This window comes from Psilocybe cubensis, chromosome 8 (assembly GCF_017499595.1).
Source record: "Psilocybe cubensis strain MGC-MH-2018 chromosome 8, whole genome shotgun sequence".
Classification (NCBI taxonomy): Eukaryota; Fungi; Basidiomycota; class Agaricomycetes; order Agaricales; family Agrocybaceae; genus Psilocybe; species Psilocybe cubensis.
Window position 1 is genome coordinate 655,531 of NC_063006.1, and position 19,943 is coordinate 675,473.

Sequence of the window (19,943 nt, forward strand, 5' to 3'; positions counted from 1 at the left end):
TGCAAGCGTAAAGTCGTCTCAGGCGGCTGGTATGAAGAAACAAGCAAGTCAGTCCAACTCAGAAGCAGTGGCAGTGGCAGGCCTCCTCATGCTTCCTCATGTCACACCCACTGACCGTGACCAGTGTGATAGCTGACTGCGCTGCATGACATAACATCTAATCTGAGACCTACGGCCCTGGAAACAAACAATAGCAACAACAATCACTCTCAATTCATTTTTATTCCCACACGCCGACTGCCGAAATGCCGCAGGTTGACTTTGTCGTTGTAAGTACTTCATGATTCATGAACCATGCATCATCCACAACGGTTGCCCTGAACGATGTGCATGCTCTTTCACTCAGACGGCGCTTGTTCAATTCCCCGCCCCCTCCCCTGCCCCGCCGTATCCTTCCGTCCCCTGGCAATGATCGCGCTCGCCGCCTATTACTATAACCTACTACTTACAGACTCTGCCCTCGTAGGCGCTCCGGCGGGCGCCAAGTTGACGCTCGGTAGTGGGGCTCTCTAGGACGGCGCTGCAGTAGATATCTAATATGTCCTCCTTGCAAACAAAAGCAGTATAATGCCTTATTAACAGCGCAAAATGAATGTTCCAACAAAAGTCATACCAGGCTGCATTACACTGACACAAAAGAGACCCATTTCCACCCACTGGTGTTGTAGGAACGACCTATTAATAGCCCTCTACTGGCTGACTAAGTAATTCATGATTTATGAACCATGCATCATCGTTTCATCCACAACGGTTGCCCTGCATATTAAACACTGCAAATTGTGAAGTGCGGACTACCGGGCCCGACGCGCTCGTGCCTCCATCTCTATCGCTATCACCAGACAATGAAGCCAAACGGCACCGTGTCCTCGTCCACATCTGTTGGTGCACACGCGCGCTATGTAAACATCCTACCCCGACTCCCAATACATCAATATCAACGCCGTTAAGAGTGAGATTCGCAGCCTATCTCGTCCGTCGTCTGTGTCATTCAACATTCTTATTTCAGGCCACGGAGTACAAGCGCTCTTATCTCAACGACTCTCAATATCTCCCATTGTCTCGACTCTCAACGACTTAATCTTACGGCCTGAACTTCGTTCTGCATTTCTACGGTTCTGCGGTTCTGCATCCACATAGTGTTGTAACATTGTACTGTACCATACCATACAATGAACGTAAATATTTGATCATATCATATGGGTTCGACGAATACATTGAGACAGTGAATAATACACATATAAAACAGGGAATCAATATTGTATCATATGGTATGGATTCGTTGAATCATTGTCCACTTCACTATACGTAGGGTAATACAAATGACTTATACATTAACTCCCAAGTTGCGGGAATGCAGTCGGTACACAAGGAAGGCCAGACCCCGACTGAAACCGCGGGATTTCAAGATTTCTCAAAGATCCCCAAACACAACCCCGTCACATTGGCGCACACAGCCTGAGTTGAGCAACATAGCTAGACCGGCACTAGCACATCAAATAAAACATATTTGAAGTCATAAATTCTTAGTCACTGGGATTATATACAATGGGTAAAATAGCTAATATACTGCTCGTCTCACTTCCGTCGGTCAAAGTTTCGGGATACAATTCATTTCATTGAAGTCATTGTTCGGCAATGATTCCGAGTCGGATATTTGAAACTTATTGATCTTGAACTTTGTTATAATTCGTAGTCACTTATATATCAAATTCAAACTTCAAGGCCAAGGCAAGTTTATTAACAAAATTAATCTACTGCAACTTAGTGTTGCTACCAGTTTCCTTCCCCTCAATCACGCTATGGCGCTCCGCAATAAATTGTAAAGACTTTCGTACGTGCCTATCCAACGCACCCAAAGCCTTGCGATGAACATTTGCCAGTTTTATTTTCTCCACCTCAGCGAGGTACAGTCTATGGGCGGCATCTATGTAGGAAATGCCCAAGCGCTGCTGCAGGCTGCAAACTTCCGCGTGAAGGGACAGTCGTTCTTGATCGGTCAACGGCTGTTTGAAGTGTCAAAACATGGAACCGAAGTAAATCAACACAGGAAACTCACAGGTTCTGGAGGTACATGGAGATTACCTCCTAAGGTATTATAGATTTGAGCATTCTTAGCTGAAGGGTCCTAACACATGTTTATCATCAGGTATTCAGTGATTGCTGAGCATAACAGAACAACTTACAATTCCCGAAGCTTTGGCAACGCCGATATTTGATTTAGTGCGCTGAATGGCAAATGCTTGCTCCAAAGATGGCACCATGAACTCCGGAACAATGTAATCACGATCGTCTGGGCCAAGTACAAATATGTAGCCGTCTGGGAGGTCGTACTTGACTGTATTGTCTGCCATGGGTATGAGTAGGGGAATGATAAAATGGAGTAGGAAGAGGTAGGACCATGCAGGCAAGCAAATTTATATGTTGTCGGCACATTTAATAGGAGTCGCGTAGATTTTGAAATTAATGAGAACACGTGATCGTTTGCGCGTCTGATTAGATCAAGTTCAAGCTTCAAGCTTGAAGCACCAGCCTCTGCTGAAATTCATTCCTGCTTTTGTCCATCACAACCTCCTGTGTATCTGCCCTACTCTGCTTTTGAAACACTGAACCTATGGCTTCCCCGTTCCCAAATGCTGCTGCTTTGCGTCTTCAATTGGCCGAAATCGATGCTGGAGTGAAGAATGCCGTCAAAAGTGGGGGCATTGAAGAATATGTCAAATCGGTGAAGGGCAAAGTCGTGCGTGAATTGATTTTTTTTTTTCAATTTCATCCTGAATCACCGTGTATACCTCAGAAACAACTCTTTGAAGCTCAAAGACTCGGTATTTTTCGCGATGTCTTCGAAGAATTTGGAACCTTCCTTTGGAGTGTCATTGTGGAATACAGAACGGCTCACAAGCAGAAGACGTTTGACCGCGACGAATTTTTGGGAAAATATCGGTTGAAACTTCAAGTACTTGAGGCTGCCTCCGAGGGATTATCTGGCCGGTTGAAGGAGCCCCAAGTTTCCGCCGTTTCTAGTGTTCCCGCCGCATCTCATGTTCAACCCGCTGCCGCCCAAGCTACTGCCACTCGCACTGCTACCCGTGTTTCCTCCGATGCACAAGCCGCCGCATCTCGTGTTCCCGCCGCATCTCGTGTTCCCGCCGCATCTCGTGTTCCCGCCGCATCTCGTGTTCCTGCCGCTGCTGAAGGTCCCGCCTCATCTCGTGTTGCCGCCACTGCTGAAGGTCCCGCTGCATCTCGTGTTCCCGACGCTGTTGAAGGTTCCGCAACATCTCGTGCATCCGCCGCTGCTCAAGCTCCCGCCACTAATCAAGCTCCCACTGCTGCAACAAATGCTCAAAAATCCGGCGGAAATGGTGAGTTCAAAATTAATTTTTATATTGGAATGTGTACTGAAATCAATTGTTTTCAAAGCCTCCAAATCCCGATCTGCGCCTGTCAAGAAGGCTGACCCTCCTGCTGAGCGTCATTCAGCCTCTAAAGTGCCTGGCTCGTTGGCTAATGCTATCAAACCCTTAACAAATCTCGCTGATATGGTAGATCACCTGGAAAAGTCCGTTGGCGAAAAATCCGGCAAGAAAAAAAAAGGCAAGTCCAAAGCTTCCGACTTGAAACTGAATTCGCTCGGAGAGAAATATCATGTGTTGGCACTAAAAGCTATGGATGAACCAGACTCACCTATCCACGACTTTCAAAAAAAGAAGGCTTCCAAACAGGCGGAATCGGAGACAAGGGATGAGTGGAATGACTCCGCGTCGGAGTGGAAAGACACTGGTGCATCAGACGATGAAGACCTCGCCAATGTCTCCAAGAAAAAGAGGAAACGCCAGTCAAACGATGATTCAAGGTGCAAGCGTTGCATACAGACAGATTTTGAATGCAAGCAGCGGGATAGTGTTTGGAAGAAGGGCGGTTTAAAAGCATGTTTTGAGTGTTGGAGAGATAAAAAAAAGTGTTCATTTCGGGTAAGTTACATTGTATACTGCATTCATTTGCTAATTCATAGTACAACTCAAGGAATCGGAAAACGCCAATGAAGACACTGTCGGGGTCGGCAAATTGGCAAAGACCAAGCCCACTAAACAGCCCTCTAAAAACTCTTCATCGTCGAAGGCGCATGCAACCACTGGCAAATTCAAGTCAGCAAAGTACGTTGAATCAAGCGACAACGAAGGTACATCCAAACCCCCCAAGAAGAAGAATAAGACTTCGGAAGACGCACCTCGCACAACTTTGAAGGGCAAGGCCAGAGGCTCGCCAACGCCAGAGGTCATTGAAATTGACTCCGACAGGTCCGACAATGATGTTCAATCTGTACAAGTCTTGCAAAAAGCAAAGGTCCGCAAAGGTCAACCTGATGACGACAAGATTTATAAGAAGGTCAGAAGGGATGAGAGCGGGGTGGATTCAGGTTTGTATTTTCATGTTTTATCTTAGATTATGTGTCTAATTTTTTTCAGTTTCTAAACTTCATACTCTCAAAGAGATCTCCGACGTTTCCATGGAGAAAAGCAAATCTATTGCAGGTAAGCCCCATCTTGGTTTTATTTCAAAGTTCATTCTTACGATTTAAACGTAGAGAAACAAGTTGTATTGACACCTCCGACGACTACGTTACCGACACCTCAAGATGCTCAAATTCTACATGCTCTCGCCAACCACCCATTTGTTCTTAAGATGGAGAAGCGACTTGTTGCCCTCGAAAACAAGCAAAGCTCCTACGAAGAACATTGCGCGGATATCTTCACACAAATTGAGGAATTGAAAAACGAATTCGAAGAACTCGAAAAATCCTCGGGGTTCCAACAAGTCAAGCTTTGGAATCAAGACGAGCAGCTCAATTCGATGGAGCGTTCCATTGCGCACCACAAAGAACTGGCTGACGGAACATCGTCGTCGGTGAATCTTGCCATAGAACACTTAAAGACGGTTCGGAAGGAAGTTGCAAGACTTCAAGGGCGGATAGATGGAGTTGTGGAAAGGTTAGAGAGTGTGGAGGGCCGTTGGGTTGATTTTCCCGACTCGGACTTTGGATCCGCACCCAAACATGGTGGGTTTGGTGCATCAAACTACATTGAAGCCAGTGGACCCAGTGGCTACAACAGGGCCACCTCCGACACCTCCGACACCTCCGACACCTCCGACACCTCCAATGCAGACACTGAGGACCGTCATACCGAGACAGAAGACATGACTGCCCCTGGCAGCCCCATTGAAAAGGATGCCAACGCCCACACCAAAGCTAATGCCTACGCCCAGGCTGATGATGCTGATGCTGATGCTGACTCGGATACCGATGCTGATGCTGACAGCAAAGCTGATTCTAGTGACACCGACGCCGACGCTGATGCCGACACCGATGTTGATGCCAATGCGGCCGATACTGACATTCAAGTTGTCCCAAAGGATAAACCCGACGCCTCAGCTTCTCAGTCCAGCGGTATCATCTCAGAGAAGTCTAGCGCTGGTGAGGATGTCAGCCCAGCCAAAAAATCGAACATAGGTGAAGCTTCCAAACCCAACGCCGACAATAATGAACATGCCGCAGAGTCGGGCTCGAATATGAGCCTTGATTCAGAGTCTTCCAATCTCAATTCTGAGATTGTTCCACCAAAGGCAAGTATTCTGCCTGACTACAAGTCGGATAATTCACCACTTTCAATGCCACAGTCGGATATGGTTGTAAAAGACTTGGGTTCAGGGTCGGGTAACGCTTAGGATACTATTTTCAATGCATGTAGTCGGCCTCTATTATTTTTAAATATCAATCACAATGTCTATGTACTCATGAATATCTAACTGGTTCTTTCTCTCACACGACGAATCCTTTTACCAGAGATAATGAGTGATTCTTCAACTTCTGACCTCTTTCTGCGGTTTCCTTTGGGTTGTTCCGATTCAACGGGTGGATCTCCAGTGCGTGAAGGGGATCTTACAGTGGCACTGCCATTTGCTAGAAGATCCTTTTCTATGCTTCGTGCCTCTTCCAATAAGCGCTGGTTTTCTTCGGCCTGAGCAATTTCCTCAGCGGTAACTGGCTTGCGTCGGGGACGGGGTTTAGGTCGTGGCTTCGGCACATTGTTTGGTTCGGTGGGCAAATTAGCTGGTTGTGGTGTAGTTGGTTGAGTAGTGGGCAGGTTGGTTAGCGGTATGGCACTACTAGTATAATTTATTGCGGCTGATTCGGGGGGGGGATATATAAATGTCTGCAAGTGAGAAAGAGCAGGGTTGCTGATATCAATGTTCGGAGCTGGAACAGTTTCCAGACTGAACTGGCTGGTTTCCGACATTTCTTGAGGTGCAATTGAATTCTGTGTATGATTCTGGTCTTGAAGTCCAGCCAAAATCGGAGGAATATCTGGGATGGTTGGGTTTGAGTTGATAATTTCTGTGTGGACTCCATGTCCAAGAAGCTGTGGGTCAATCGGCACATAGTCAATGCTAGCTTGTGTTGATGGCTCTCTGTCAAACGAGAGGAGGTTAGATGCACCTGGCATTTCCTCTATGCGTGTGGGTTGAATTTCGACTCGAGTCGGTTTTGGCAACTTTGATTTTGATACCTTTTTTCTGCGATGGCTTTTTTTGGCAGCGGGAATAGGACGTTTCGGCTCTTCAAGTCTAATTTCTTCATCGGGATACTGGCTTGAAATCATTTCTTCTCCTTTGCGATGTTTCTTAACCTTGTGAAATCTGAAAACCTGACTAAGTGGAAATGTTTCCTGTCGTTGGCGCAGATGAGTCAACAAAAGACGGATATCTTCCATGTTCATGTTTCGAGGTGGTGCCAGCTTTAGTCCCCGAGGTAAGTAGTTGGGAGATATAAATGCCGATTGTTTTTTTTCAATGTAATCGTAAGGGGGATGTTTGCTTCGGCCATTTGTTGCAAGACCTATGGAACAATTATGGAAGTTGTAAATTATAAGAAAGATTACGCTAAACATAAATAATAACTCACTGTAATGTTGACTGAAGTATAAACCCATAAGAGTTTCAAGTTGTCGTTTATTCAATTTGTCGGGCTCAAAATCCCGCGGTAACTTAGGAAAACCGTGTTCATCCTGGTCAAGCATTGAAATGGATCCATCTCCATCACCTCCACCATCCTTTGCTCGATCCCTGGCATTCAGAAGTCCGCGTACATAAACACCAATAAACCTTTTCATTTGTTTAACTTCGGCGGACTTTTGGTCCTCAAATGATGTTGACGAGACTCCAAGAATATTTGCAATTTGGTCATGACTGAGTGAGGGAATCAGACATAGCACAGAAAATAAACAGAAATAACTCACACTCGGACAGCTAGTTGTCCTGACTCCGTAAGTCGAGTGACAAATGTGATATTCATAAGACCCATTTCTGCCCAATCCCGCTTTGAAGCCTCGTCCAATTTCCGAAATGCATGCTTGTCGGCATTACTAAAAGAGAACCAGTTAGTTATACATAAGGTAGTTAAAAATAAAAACGTACGCTCGCTTTTGCTCATCCGTATACTCAACAGTTTCTAAAGCTTTCCCGTCGAGATCAAGTTGCTTGAGTTCGGCATCGGACATGCGTGCAAGAATATTCCCCATAGCTTTCATTCGGTTCTCAAATATTCCTGGAGTGCCAGCAGTGACCGAATCAACACCCAATATGGCGGCTATCTCTTTGTAGACATCCTCCTTTCTAGTACGCCAAAGAATTGTTGTCCTTTTTTTCGGGTGGCCGGTGAGTTCCGCTTCTGTCGGCTTTGCTGAGCGCCAATTATTTCTTATCCATTTTAGTAATTTCTAAAGCCGATCAACAAAGTTAAATTGGGCGCTAACATGTCGGCGCCAATATCCTGTCGGCACTTGAAATTCCGAACAGATGGACATACCTTTGCTTCCTGCTGGGTGAAATCCTCTGTTTGGGAAACAGCTCTACTCCCAGTCTCAACCCAATAGTTGAAGAGGACTGGAAGGATGCAGCATACAACCTCCTTTCTCCCACGGTTGCTCCCAGCCTCCATATATTGTTGCCTGAATTCTTCGATTTTCTCGCGTTCTTGATGATTATACACCTTTCTTCTCCTGTCATGAGTACGAAAGACGTCATCAAGTAAGAGATTTTTGTAATCCTCTGTCAGAGAACCAGTAGCATCCATATTGTCCTGTGTACAGTTGGGTTTAGTAGCAGAAAATCAAAGCTTATGAAATCACCAGTTAGCGTACTCACTTTGAAAGTCTACCAACGTGTATAGAGAATAATGTCAAGGAAGGGTTAAAAAGGGAAACATGAAAGTTCCTACCAGCACATATATACTCTCCCCGGCTATGTAATTTGAATTTGCCTAAAATTTTGGGGTTCCATCAGATTATCCGATATCACTAGCCACATAGCACCTTCATTCTCTCTCTTTCTGCTACCACCATGACAAAAACCTCTCGCAAGTCAAAGAAAAAGATACTTTATGAAGACGACGCGGATGCAGCAGATATCATCACATACGAAACACAAACCAGGACTACACGTACTGGGAGAAAAGTCAATGAGTTGGTTGAAGTTCCATTAACCATCGCAGAGCGATATCACGTTCAAGAGGGTCAACTGCCCTCAGTCTCTGTAGATGACGATGGAGATGATGTAGGGCCAGCGCCAATGGACTATAATGATATGGATATGGATACTACAGTGGACCCAAAACCACGAAAGGCATGAGTTTGGAATATATTTGCATTGAATGGAAGTACTCACAGAAATATTAGACACAAAGAGATTATATCCTGCAGTTTGTTGAGAGGGTGGACGATCTGCTTGGAGCTTTATTGAGTAGAGAAGCTCTTAAAGTGCCAGTGGAGCAATCCATTTGTACACACTGCGAGGCCAACAATATTGCAACTTGGCGCTGTCGTGACTGCAGTCTCCCGGTTGTTATGTGTCGAAAGTGCATGCGAGAAAGCCATAAATCCAATCCCATGCACAGGATTGAGCAATGGATAGGTACTCATTTCCGATCCGCGGAACTGTGGGAGGTAGGCATGTATCTATTAATTCCCCACCACTCTGGAGAGGCCATATGCCCGTCTTTAAAAGCTCGGATACAGTTTTTGGAATACCTCGAGGAACCCAAAGACAGGTCAGAGCAAGCCCAGCTCAGGACTGTTGACCTTAGTCAAGCTCCCTGGAGGTCTGAGGAGCAAACACCGACCGGCGGTGAGAATTCCGACAATCCGCTTGACAATGTCGAACCAGAAGCAGAGCCTGGAAATCATGGCCCATCCGATGCAGAATTTGAGCAGCTATTGGACGGCCTACTTGAAGACCCATCTATGGAGTTACCGCCTGATGTTTTGGATGAAGATGACGAGGATACGGCCGTTTTAAATGGGGACTCCAATGTCAGGAATATTCCTCAATATCTGCAATATCCGACAGGCCCGATACCAAATGCTTCGATGCACGCTGGTCAAGTACCTACAGCAGATGGTCTTAACAACTCCTATGTTCGTGTTGTTCACACCAATGGTTTACATCACCTAGCTATGGTATCTTGCGTTTGCCATGGCTCCAATACATTACCGCTTGACCTTATGGCAAGCCGACTGTTACCCACGAGTTTTTACCACACCCGCACATTGTTCTCTGCTCACCTGCTGGACTACTTTCGGTTATCAAACTTGGAACTCAAAGCATCTGCATACCAGTTTTACTCATTGCTCAAGCGCATAACAAATCCCATGGCACCATCTAGTGTTGTTGATCTCTATAATGAATTCCGCAGAATGTCGCGGTTATGGAGATGGATGAAGAGGTTAAAGTGGGCGGGATTTGCAGGTCATAATGGTAAAAGTGCCCTCAATGTCGGAAAAGGTGAATTGGCAAACTATTGCCCTACCTGCCCCCAGCCAGGCGTCAATATCGACCCTAACTGGAAAGATGACCCTAATCGATGGGTCTATAAACGCATTTTTGTTGCCGATGGAAACTTTAAAGCCGACCATGTACGATCGGAAAAGCCGTCTCGGGATATTTGGTTGTCGGAAGGTGGGGGTATGATGCCTCCAAGGGAGGAGTACCATGAATTCTTAAGGACCGCTATTGAAGCCTTGACTGTAAGTATGCCATATATACAAACCTGACCTTATATTAACATTTTATAGGGCGCACCCTGCGAAAACACCTTTCGTGCTATTCAAAACTCGCTGTTATCATCCTCGTCATGCGATGTTACAGGCATTGTCGGAGTTGCGTGTGCCCGACATGGTTGTTATGCCCCTAATGCTCTTGTCAACCTCTTTAAAGGTGAACAGCAAAAAAATGTGGACTTCGCCTTTCTTGCGGCCCTTCGCTCTACTGGTGTTCACCCCGACCAGGGAACAATGATGATCTACGATATTATTTGCCAGTATATCATCCACCTCTTGAAGCGGATTAAGCATCATCTCCCAGATGGATTCAAAATTGATCGAGCCATTGGTATGTTTCATGTGCATGCTCATAAAGACGAATGCTTCTTCCGATATGCACCAACCTTTATTCCCGGGGCGGCTTGTGTTTGTGGTGAAATTCTGGAGTCGCTCTGGGCGGACTTGAACTCCATCTCCCCAGCTGCGCGTACAGCAACATTAGCACATCGGACTGAAATTCTTGATGACCATGCATCGGACTCTAACCACAAGAAGGCTCTGGGAATTACAAAGTATCTTTGCAGGCGACATCTAGAATCGGTAAAAGCACGAGAAACATATCGGATCTCTTTTTCCAACTTGACGAAGGCTGCCGATCCCGATGCCCTTAAACTTTGGACGAAGCAGATTGAAGATGCCGAAGCTCGAAGATTGGAGGATGCGACAGTCATGGACATATATGCTGCAAAGCGCCCAGGACGCACTAGTTCAACAAATCAAGAATCGGACTGTTCCACGGAATCATTGACTCCAATACAGTCATGGATACAATTTGCATTGCTAATTGAGGAGCGACAGTATGTTTACAGATTTTTCAAACGGAATATTTGATATCCAATGCTAATGCCGATTGACAGACTTGATATTCGCGTCCGTGCAAGGAGACTTGTGAATCATGATCGACTTACAGACCGAGTCAAATTACAAAAGCTTCGGGATGCACTAAAACCCCTTTTATCCCAACTTGCGCTGCTTCAAGCCAATGCCGGAGTGGTTACAACCGCGGTGCATGGACGTGGATTTTCCGAGCAACTCTTTGTTGATTGGGAGGATGATGAAGATGTTCTTGCTCCAGGATCAGCTCCGCCAGTATATGAAGCCATTGACAAGCAAATATTATGCTTACCATCTAATGGAACAGCGGATAATGTCTATGTGCCATATGAACTTCAAGCACGAATTTTACAAGCGCGAAGCCTCCTCAATCAGCTTCGTGAACGCATAGCGGAGAGATCTTTCCAATACTCCGATGTTATCCGACATGCACCCAGAAAAGGTGTCCGTACAAGGGGTTATACAGCGGCAAAAGAGCTCAGAGACCAGATCTCTTTGCATGCACAAGCGTATTCGCATTGTAGAAGCTGTCTTGTACAGCTTGGTGCCGATGAAAGTACTCTTCGGGAATTTCGAGTTTTAACAAAAGAAGACGTTAGATCTAGCACAGCAGTAATCAATCCAAATATTGTTGGATCAACAAAGTTCCGCTTGTCCTGGATTTGGTACTCGGTCAACCAGCGTCTTGGACCAAGATGGACACTTGACCCTAATGCCGACACCGCCGCAGATCCCTATAGTATCGGAGAAGATGCCGATCCCGCTACTGTTCTTGAATGTAAGTTTTGCAAGTTATGACATTCTTTGGGCGCTTATTTTTTTTTTGTTAGTTAAGCGTGTACATTGGCTACGAGCAAGAGCATTGTACAACCGCTGGCTTGAAGAAGAAACATTGGTTCGCTATGAAATGAGGTGGACTGTGTTATTCTTTCTTCATAAGTCTAAGTGGTGGAAGGAAACCATTAATCAGGAAACACCTTTAACGCCAGGTGCTCAGGCGTATGCACATCGGCAGTCACAAATGTATAAACGCTTGGCATTGATTGGGGATCATTGCTTTAAGCAGACAAATGTAAATTACATATCTATCCTACCATAATTTCAAATATGCTTCATTCTCTTTTGTTCTCGTACTTCCATGAGTGAAAACACCCCAACCATGCGCATCTTCCGTCAACCGTCTGTCCTTGCAATGGACAAAGCGCCTACAATTCGACCATTCCGTGCCTTTGACCTTCAGTACGGAGCAAACCCGCAACACCACGAGTTTTTGCAATCAGTCGTTTTTTGCGCCGGATCTAGGTTTCGTGAGGCCTTGATCCATGTCTTGCAGAGCTCTGGTCAGAGGCAAAAACGGTGGATGCAACAGGCCCTTCAACGGGAATTAGTATGTAATTTTTACGGAGTGATTGCCGGTCACATGATATCCAATACTGATGCGCGTTCATTTTTAGAACTGGGTCTTGCGATGCATTGGTCGGGCATATGCCATCGGATTTAACATAGAGATCCCGCTCGTAATTCGCTGTCTGGCGGACACTTTGGGGTCGGTTTCGGCAGACCACCTCCCTCTGGATATCGACATGTCCTTTGCCGAATTCCTCGCTAGCGGAACTCGGGATTGGGCATTTGACAAGCGCGTTGAATCTTACAGTCACGACTGGTGGAATCGTAATAGTGCCCCACAGCCATCGGAGCACTTGGGTACTGCAACCGTCAGTGAAATCCTCACCCGTCACAAAGCAGAATTTTACAAGACATTTGATCCCGAGCCGACGACCACTTTTGACGAGTTACTCAAGACGCATATTGGCACCGGCAAGGTTACCAACGTCCCGCCCAACATGCCTCTCATTCACCCAGTTCAAGTTATTCTCAATAACATCGGAGATACGTGTAACGCCTGCGATGCCTTCCAAAATCTTTCTATTGAAAGTATTCAACAGTTGAGCAGTTTTAAAAACCACACTTCCATTATGTTCAGTACTGCCGACAACACCCTTGACCTTATTTCTCGGCGTGCGATTGGATTCTTTGAATTGTATGAAGCTGCTAAACGTGCGGCGGACTTGACTCAAGGCCCCGACACAATGGACTCCGAAAATCCCGCTTCAAAATGGACCTGGGGTAGACAACTGACCACCAAGGAGGTCTGCTTACTTGGGGCGGGAAAGAAGGCATCCCACTCTGGATATGCGGAGAGTCTTCGTGATGGCAAGTTACCTTCGCGGTCTGTTCATGAAGCTTCTCACTCCGCCCACGCATCCGACACCTTTGAATCCGTCCCCTCTGTGGTGATGGAAACTCATGATTCTAAGGATCCGATCAAGCACCCTCAATACTTTGAAGACGGTACAGACACTGGGTCGATTGCCAGCATCATCGAAAGGGCGGCAACTACATATGAATCCGATTCCGATGACTCCGATGCTGGAAATGCAGGTATTGCTAACAATGATGCAATGGCTCAGGCTCCTCAGACAGTAGCAGAGCTACTGGCGCAAGCGGAATACATCAGCTCCGACGACGACGACAATGAAGACATGCATGGGGAAGAGGATGGGGACAAGGGCAAGGACACAGATACAGGGTTGAAGAGGCAGAATGCCGATAACAATGGTGCCGATAGGAGGACTAAACCCCGCAGGTCAGACGCTCCGACCGTCGAAGATACAGGTAATTCCAACATTACCTTTATTTCTTGTTTACTTACTCAATGCAGACACATCTCAGATGACTGCGTACTTCACTAAGAACTTTTTCTCTAATCAACTCGATGAGGGTCTTTTTGAAATGGATGCGGAAGAGGATGAAGATGCCGACGACGTTGAGGATACCGATACCGACGAGGACAAAGACGCAGATACCGACGAGGAAAGTGTTAGTGAGGATAGGGCTATGGAAGAGTAGTAGTACTTTCTAAGATTGTGTTGCGCGCGTCTCAAATTGAATTTTTGTTTCTATCTCTACACAAAGAGTGTAGAAAGCCTACTTCACTGAAAATCCGACATAGGTAACCAATAGGATATCGGAGATCCATTGTGACTGCAGTGCATCGGGCGGTAACCAGTTTCTGGTTACCGCCATTTGCTATTTGTTTGCATATACTATGCAGACAAATAGCAAACTTTACAGGCCGATCAGTATTCAGTAAACTACACAGGTGGAATATTACGTGGGGTTGAGGCATTGGGGCATAGTTAGAGCTGCTGTTGGGAACTGGGCACTGTTGTCGGGGACTGGGCACTGCTGTCGGGAATTGGGCACTGCTGTCGGGAATTGGGCACTGCTGTCGGGAACTGGGTTTTGCTGTCGGCGTTGGGCGTCAATATTCATTACTTTGCGATCAAGGCGTTACAGCCTCTTGCATTGTACGTTACTGCTCTAACTATACATAAATGAAGGTCTACATCTCCTCATAATTTACATATTTGCACTCATCTGTGCGGACAAGTATTTACTTCATTGGCTGTATGCACAAACCACGAGATCGGATACTGGAAGGTGCCAAGAGTACCGACAACATGCCGATATCCCCCGCCTGCGCACGGACAAAAATCTACCTGTATCAGCGGGATTGCATAAGAATCTCAGGTTCATAAGCGCTTGGACCATGCTGATGGATACTGTCGGCGTTTGGGAGTGAATGATAATGGTCGGTATCTACTAATGCCTATGGGCCATTTCTATTAACTGAGATACTTGAACTAGATCAATAAACCCATTTGAATTATTCATTGAATCCATACGACATGCTACATGTGGTGTTTCCTTTGCGAGAAACTTGCGGTTCAATGGTCCAATGGCTTCATTGAACCCACATAATGTGGTACAATGTTATAACCATTCTTACATATGGTAAGTTACAATGTTGCATGTTACCCTGCTGCATCCTGCATCGTGTGTTTCTGTGTTCTCTCCTGTTGTCACTCCAATCACCACCGGAACGCGCCGCGCATCGCAAAGTAAGCCTCCTGTCACGTCGCGTCGTGTCGCCCGAATGCAAATACAACACAAATACCAACCCCCCAAGGCCAAATCTCGAAGCGCGCATACATACATACCTCCTCTGCGCGCGTTTGTGTGTTTGTGTGCTTGTATGTTCGTGTATCTGTATCTGTGTGCTTGTGCTTGCGCTTGTGTGAAGATTAAAGAGTGATCAGTACGAAAGAGTGAAAAAGAAGTCTTGATCAACATATCCAGGTGTATCAAGATACCCAAGCCAAGTCATCCATTTCACAATCAAACGCGAGGCGTCGTGTCATAGTATATTATTACTATGACTATAACCATCCCATCTACGCGCCCGTACTTGGTAGTACTTGTTCAAGCTTCTGCAATAAGCTGGCGGATCCCAGGGATACGCGGATGGAAGGCGCATTCGAACGGCTGCTTATGGCTTTGTGGGCAATTACCACCCAAACCCAAACCCAAAGTTTAGATTTCGATTGAATAGATTTGATTTCACTCACGTCATAATCCCAATACTCAAGAATTGGTCGTTCACTTGCACATCGTTGCCGTCTTCGTCTTTGGCTTTTGTGATGGTGAAGGCGTAGAGGATGGATACCATCATCAGCCAGACCTGCTCGCACATTATACAACGGGTAAGAAATATCACAATGGAAAGGAGGAGGAGCGTTTATAATTACCGTATTGCTAGCCATAGGTCTACCCACACATCCCCTGCGATTCTGGTAAGTACACTCGACGAGCTTGAGAAAGAAGGTACACTTTCCTCCGCCCAAATCCGTACGCTAGTGCTTTCTCATCCATTAATTGTCCGTTAGTGAAGTGTCTTTCGGGGTCGAATCGAGAGGGGTCTGGATAATCTCGTTCATTACGCGACATTGCCCTATAACATGCGTCATACTACATCATAGTCTCATAGAATCATTACAACGAATTAGACTAACCATATATTCGTAAACACCGTCGTTCCTAGTTAACCCCAAACCACACCCAATTAACAACAAGCATCCACCAAATAAAATAAAATAAAAAGTATCAACTCACCTTTCGGAATAAAATACCCATCATACACATCATCCTCGGACGTAGCGCGCGGCAATCCAAGCGGGAGCGGCGGGTAAAGCCTCAAAACCTCTCTATACACCGCTTCGACGTACGGCAGCGCCTTGCGGTCTGCTAGAGCAGGTAACCGGCTCGAGCCGACAACTCTGTCGATTTCCTCTTGGGCTTTACGTTGGATTGAGGGATGGACGGTCATTAGATATACAAATGTGTATGTGAGAGAGGCTGTCTGTAGATAGGATTATGGTCATTGTTAAGCCTGACAGAGAGTAAGTCGAGTATCGACTCGCCGTGTCAGATCCCGCTGTGTGGTTGGGATTTATGGGTTAGTGTTAACGTAGTTGGCTCCCGGTTCAGAACTAAAAAATAAATAAATACCTCCATACACCGTATACGCAACGTTCTTGATAACCATCTCTTCCTCCTCGGATGCTCCAACCGCAAGCTTTCTCTCATAGAAATTCGTAACCAAAGACGGCGAAACAGTACCTCTTTCCTAAAAAAAAAACGCAGCAGCATATCACAGTCAATTCAACGCCCCCAACACCACAGCCCCAACCAACCAACCAACCAACCAACCGCCCAAGCAAAAAGAAAAACTCACAAAGTTCCTCTTAACATGCTCCAACGGGATCCTCAAAATCTCCTCAGTCATCGCCTTCGCCTTCTCCGCCGTCCTCTTCGAATATGCAAAAGGGAACCACGCAGGAACGTGTCGGAGCGCCGGGATAACGTTGATGATGCTCCCACCGGGCGTGATAAGCTGGGATGTGAGCCGCAGTGCCTCGTCTGCTAGCGTCACGCAGGGATCGTCGATGGATTTGACTTCGTAGCCGTACATCGCTGATAGCGTGATCGCTGCTGAGTACCTATTAACCCGCAACAAAGAAAAAACACGCTCAAGCTCAACAAATTAACAGCTAAAAGGAAGGAGGAGAGAAAGAGAAGGACAGGAATTTGATACATACAATTTATTGTGATCGTGGAACCGTGCAGGGCTATCGAGGATATTCTGTAGTAGATTCCTGACGTGTTTCGCTTGGACGGGTTCGTACTGCAGCGCAGCCTGGATATTAAAATTCTGATGGCTGACCCTCCTATGCTTTCTCCAATGTTCACCATAAGGCATCATACCAACGTTAATATCCATCCCCATCCTTACATTTCCAATCCAAATCCAAATCCAAATCGAAAGCCAAATCAAAAGAATAACGACTGATTAACTATATCACCTACGCATATATAAGAAGAGGGACGTACATGTCAAGAACAGGGAACTCCGGTTTGTCAGAGTATATTCTTGCCCTCTCCGGTCTTTCGAATAACGCAATTGCATCATCCAGACTGTTCACAATGAGGATATGCCTCCCGAATACTTCAGCGTGCAGCAACGGGCCTATATTGCCATAAAACCATTGATATTTAGGTGATATGATGCATTAATTTGTATTAGGTGCCAGTGAGATGAACTAGGTAGACAACGACGTACTGTTATACTTCTTCTCCCATTCCGCGAACGCCATGGGTGAAATGACAGACGGCAAGTCGAGTAAATTCCCAATCAGAAATTTTGGGCGTGGGCCTGGTGGATAAAGCTCTCGCTTCCTAGCAGTGAAAGCTTTCAGCAGCTTCGCAGCCAACCACAATGCTACAGCAGCTGCAGCAAGCGTAGTCGGTTGAAAACTAGTAGCGAATCTTGTCTCCATATTCACGGTATCCGATTCGCATGAACTGGCGAAAGAGATAAAGGATCAATAACACCGTTGTGCGCCATCCGAAATCTCGGTATTTATGACGGGATAAAAGACAGATGACCCCTTGTTTCTCACCAATTGTTGTGGCCACGGCAACCTTGGCTTCGAGTTCACTGCTCCACGGCAGGAAAATCGAAGCACGAACATTTCCAATTCCAAACTTGACGTGAGAGCCTTTTGAGACAAGTAAGGTACAATAGTGATAAGTAAGCGGGATTGTGCCTACATTTTGAATGCGGTACTAGTACGACTGTAGCAATAGATTAGATGGATGAAGAGGCCTGAGCGTGGAAAGAAAAAGTACCATTTTCCCAGAAAAACCTTGAAGGTAATGCGCACCCATTTGGGCTTAAACCCAGTACGCCACAAATTGCGGGGAACAACAGATCTTGAGTAAGACCAACAGCGGACATTTGGTGGACATGGAAAGAATGAGAGCTATGGGCGATAACTTGGTTTTGGAGCGGCAGATTACTCTTCTGAAACAGAGCAACCATAGAAGCAGACCAGAGGTACAATCGAGAAGACGGTACACACTTGAAGTTGGAGCCAGCAGAATGCAGAGAAGCCTGAGACGGCATCTAGCCGTTTGACTGCCATTCGTATAATCTATCGGCCATATCCAAACAAGTAAACGTCGGAGGTGCAAGCCACCGACGTCGAAGAGGACAGCTAAACATATCTTGTACGGACGATAGATGGCTGACCTTGGGCTAACCTAGAGGTTCTACAAAACTAAGCTGGATATTTCAGGTCAACTAGGACATTCTTGGTATTTTAAGAACACTTACCGTGTACTCCACTGTGTGTGGTCAACCAACGAACTCTGAAAACTATTGCTTGACATTGTTAGAATCATATGGTGATCAGCTCCATTGTTTAGAATCCGTGGGGCCCTAGCTTAGTCGCAGTGAACGGTTAATTCCAGTCATGCCTACGACAACTAAGAAAAACTAAAGAAAATAGGTCACCACGATGGAGATACCATCTCGCTTCATCTACTATAAAATGCGAAGAGATTGTAAGTGCATACCCCAGTCCTTACCTCAAGTACTACCAACTTCGGTGAGTACATCTTACATTCAAATTTCCATCTTTAACACGATGCTTCTGCTGACCCTCTTGTCGCAGATTGTTGAAAATCGACATTTCAAAAACAAAAATGAAATACTCAGCCATCTTCACTGCAGTTGTTATTGGCGCTTCCACCACAGTTCTTGGTTCTTCGGAGGCCACCGGAGTTTGCACACTGGAGTGTAATTTTTCCCCACCCACCTGCCCTGCGGGTTTGGCTCCCGTTGGCGGCCCTGGATGCTGGGCGAATGTGGGATGCTGCAAAGTCCCTGACCCCGAGCGCAAAATGGCGTGCACACGAATTTGTGCCTCTGGCCCACCTAAATGCAGCGGCGATAGGTTCGCGTTTGCAGCAAAGGAAGGGGGCTGCTGGAGCTGCTGCTGGTACCTGTGATGATTGGCAAGTCATCGAGGCGGAAGGTTTTAGTAGTTTGACGCAGAGGAAACTCTTTAAATTTGCGACACTATGACAAAAAATGCAATTTGTTGTTTTCACCAAAAATGCGGACGGCTTTGAATCGTCTCCTGAATAAGCGCGCCCAAAATTGCCTCTTATTCACACAACATAATTCAGACCTTGAGAACGGCAGTGCCTACAAACCCCAAATTTGCGCAGATTCAGATGATGATAATGATATCGATGAAAAAACAAAAGTAAACCACACACCAAAACATAGAATACACCATTATTTAGTATTACAAGTAATCGAATATGCACACTTGAATCGCATCATTCTGGCTTCCGTTTGCACATTGCCTGCCCCAAGAACAGCAGCGCCCAGTAACCAGACAAAAGCTTATTCTGTGCGATGAAAAGTCGCCCAGGGAAATGAGAGTACGCTTGGGCAAATTACTCCCGGCACGCTCGGGTTGGCGGATGGCTGCAAGTCGGGTACTGGGATGCTCACGAATTCGACGCTCGTTGCCTCGGAAGTGTCTTGCAGAGCGATTCTTTGGTGACAGAGTTGCAGGGGGCTTGTCTTCAGCGCTGACACACGGTCAGCGTAAGAACTGCTTTCCCAATCGAGCCTGGCACAGACGGGCATACAGAAATCAGCGTGGCTGCTCGCGTGCGTGCGTTTTTGCGTGTGCC

General features: G+C 46.2%; 4 protein-coding genes across 4 annotated transcripts; 1 reads left to right on the forward strand and 3 right to left on the reverse strand.

The window, feature by feature from the left end:
• Positions 1-1,751: 1,751 nt before the first annotated feature.
• JR316_0008732 (uncharacterized protein) lies at positions 1,752-2,351 on the reverse strand (the record flags this gene model as incomplete). The annotated part of the gene is made up of 3 exons (XM_047894445.1): positions 1,752-2,003; positions 2,057-2,125; positions 2,184-2,351. The coding sequence occupies 3 exons, from the start codon at positions 2,349-2,351 to the stop codon at positions 1,752-1,754; spliced, it is 489 nt and encodes a 162-aa protein (XP_047745904.1).
• A 3,450-nt stretch (positions 2,352-5,801) lies between these two features.
• On the reverse strand, positions 5,802-8,131 carry JR316_0008733 (uncharacterized protein; the record flags this gene model as incomplete). The annotated part of the gene is made up of 5 exons (XM_047894446.1): positions 5,802-6,895; positions 6,962-7,245; positions 7,296-7,421; positions 7,474-7,775; positions 7,865-8,131. The coding sequence occupies 5 exons, from the start codon at positions 8,129-8,131 to the stop codon at positions 5,802-5,804; spliced, it is 2,073 nt and encodes a 690-aa protein (XP_047745905.1).
• A 266-nt stretch (positions 8,132-8,397) lies between these two features.
• Positions 8,398-13,898, forward strand: JR316_0008734 (uncharacterized protein; the record flags this gene model as incomplete). The annotated part of the gene is made up of 8 exons (XM_047894447.1): positions 8,398-8,610; positions 8,733-10,079; positions 10,128-10,951; positions 11,012-11,766; positions 11,819-11,900; positions 12,132-12,375; positions 12,443-13,664; positions 13,711-13,898. 8 exons carry the CDS (start codon positions 8,398-8,400, stop codon positions 13,896-13,898), a joined length of 4,875 nt encoding a protein of 1,624 aa, XP_047745906.1.
• A 1,416-nt stretch (positions 13,899-15,314) lies between these two features.
• On the reverse strand, positions 15,315-17,728 carry JR316_0008735 (Cytochrome P450 monooxygenase; the record flags this gene model as incomplete). The annotated part of the gene is made up of 12 exons (XM_047894448.1): positions 15,315-15,387; positions 15,461-15,573; positions 15,641-15,674; positions 15,721-15,843; positions 15,905-15,929; positions 16,005-16,251; positions 16,313-16,326; positions 16,401-16,518; positions 16,627-16,891; positions 16,991-17,179; positions 17,283-17,418; positions 17,512-17,728. 12 exons carry the CDS (start codon positions 17,726-17,728, stop codon positions 15,315-15,317), a joined length of 1,554 nt encoding a protein of 517 aa, XP_047745907.1.
• Positions 17,729-19,943: the final 2,215 nt, after the last annotated feature.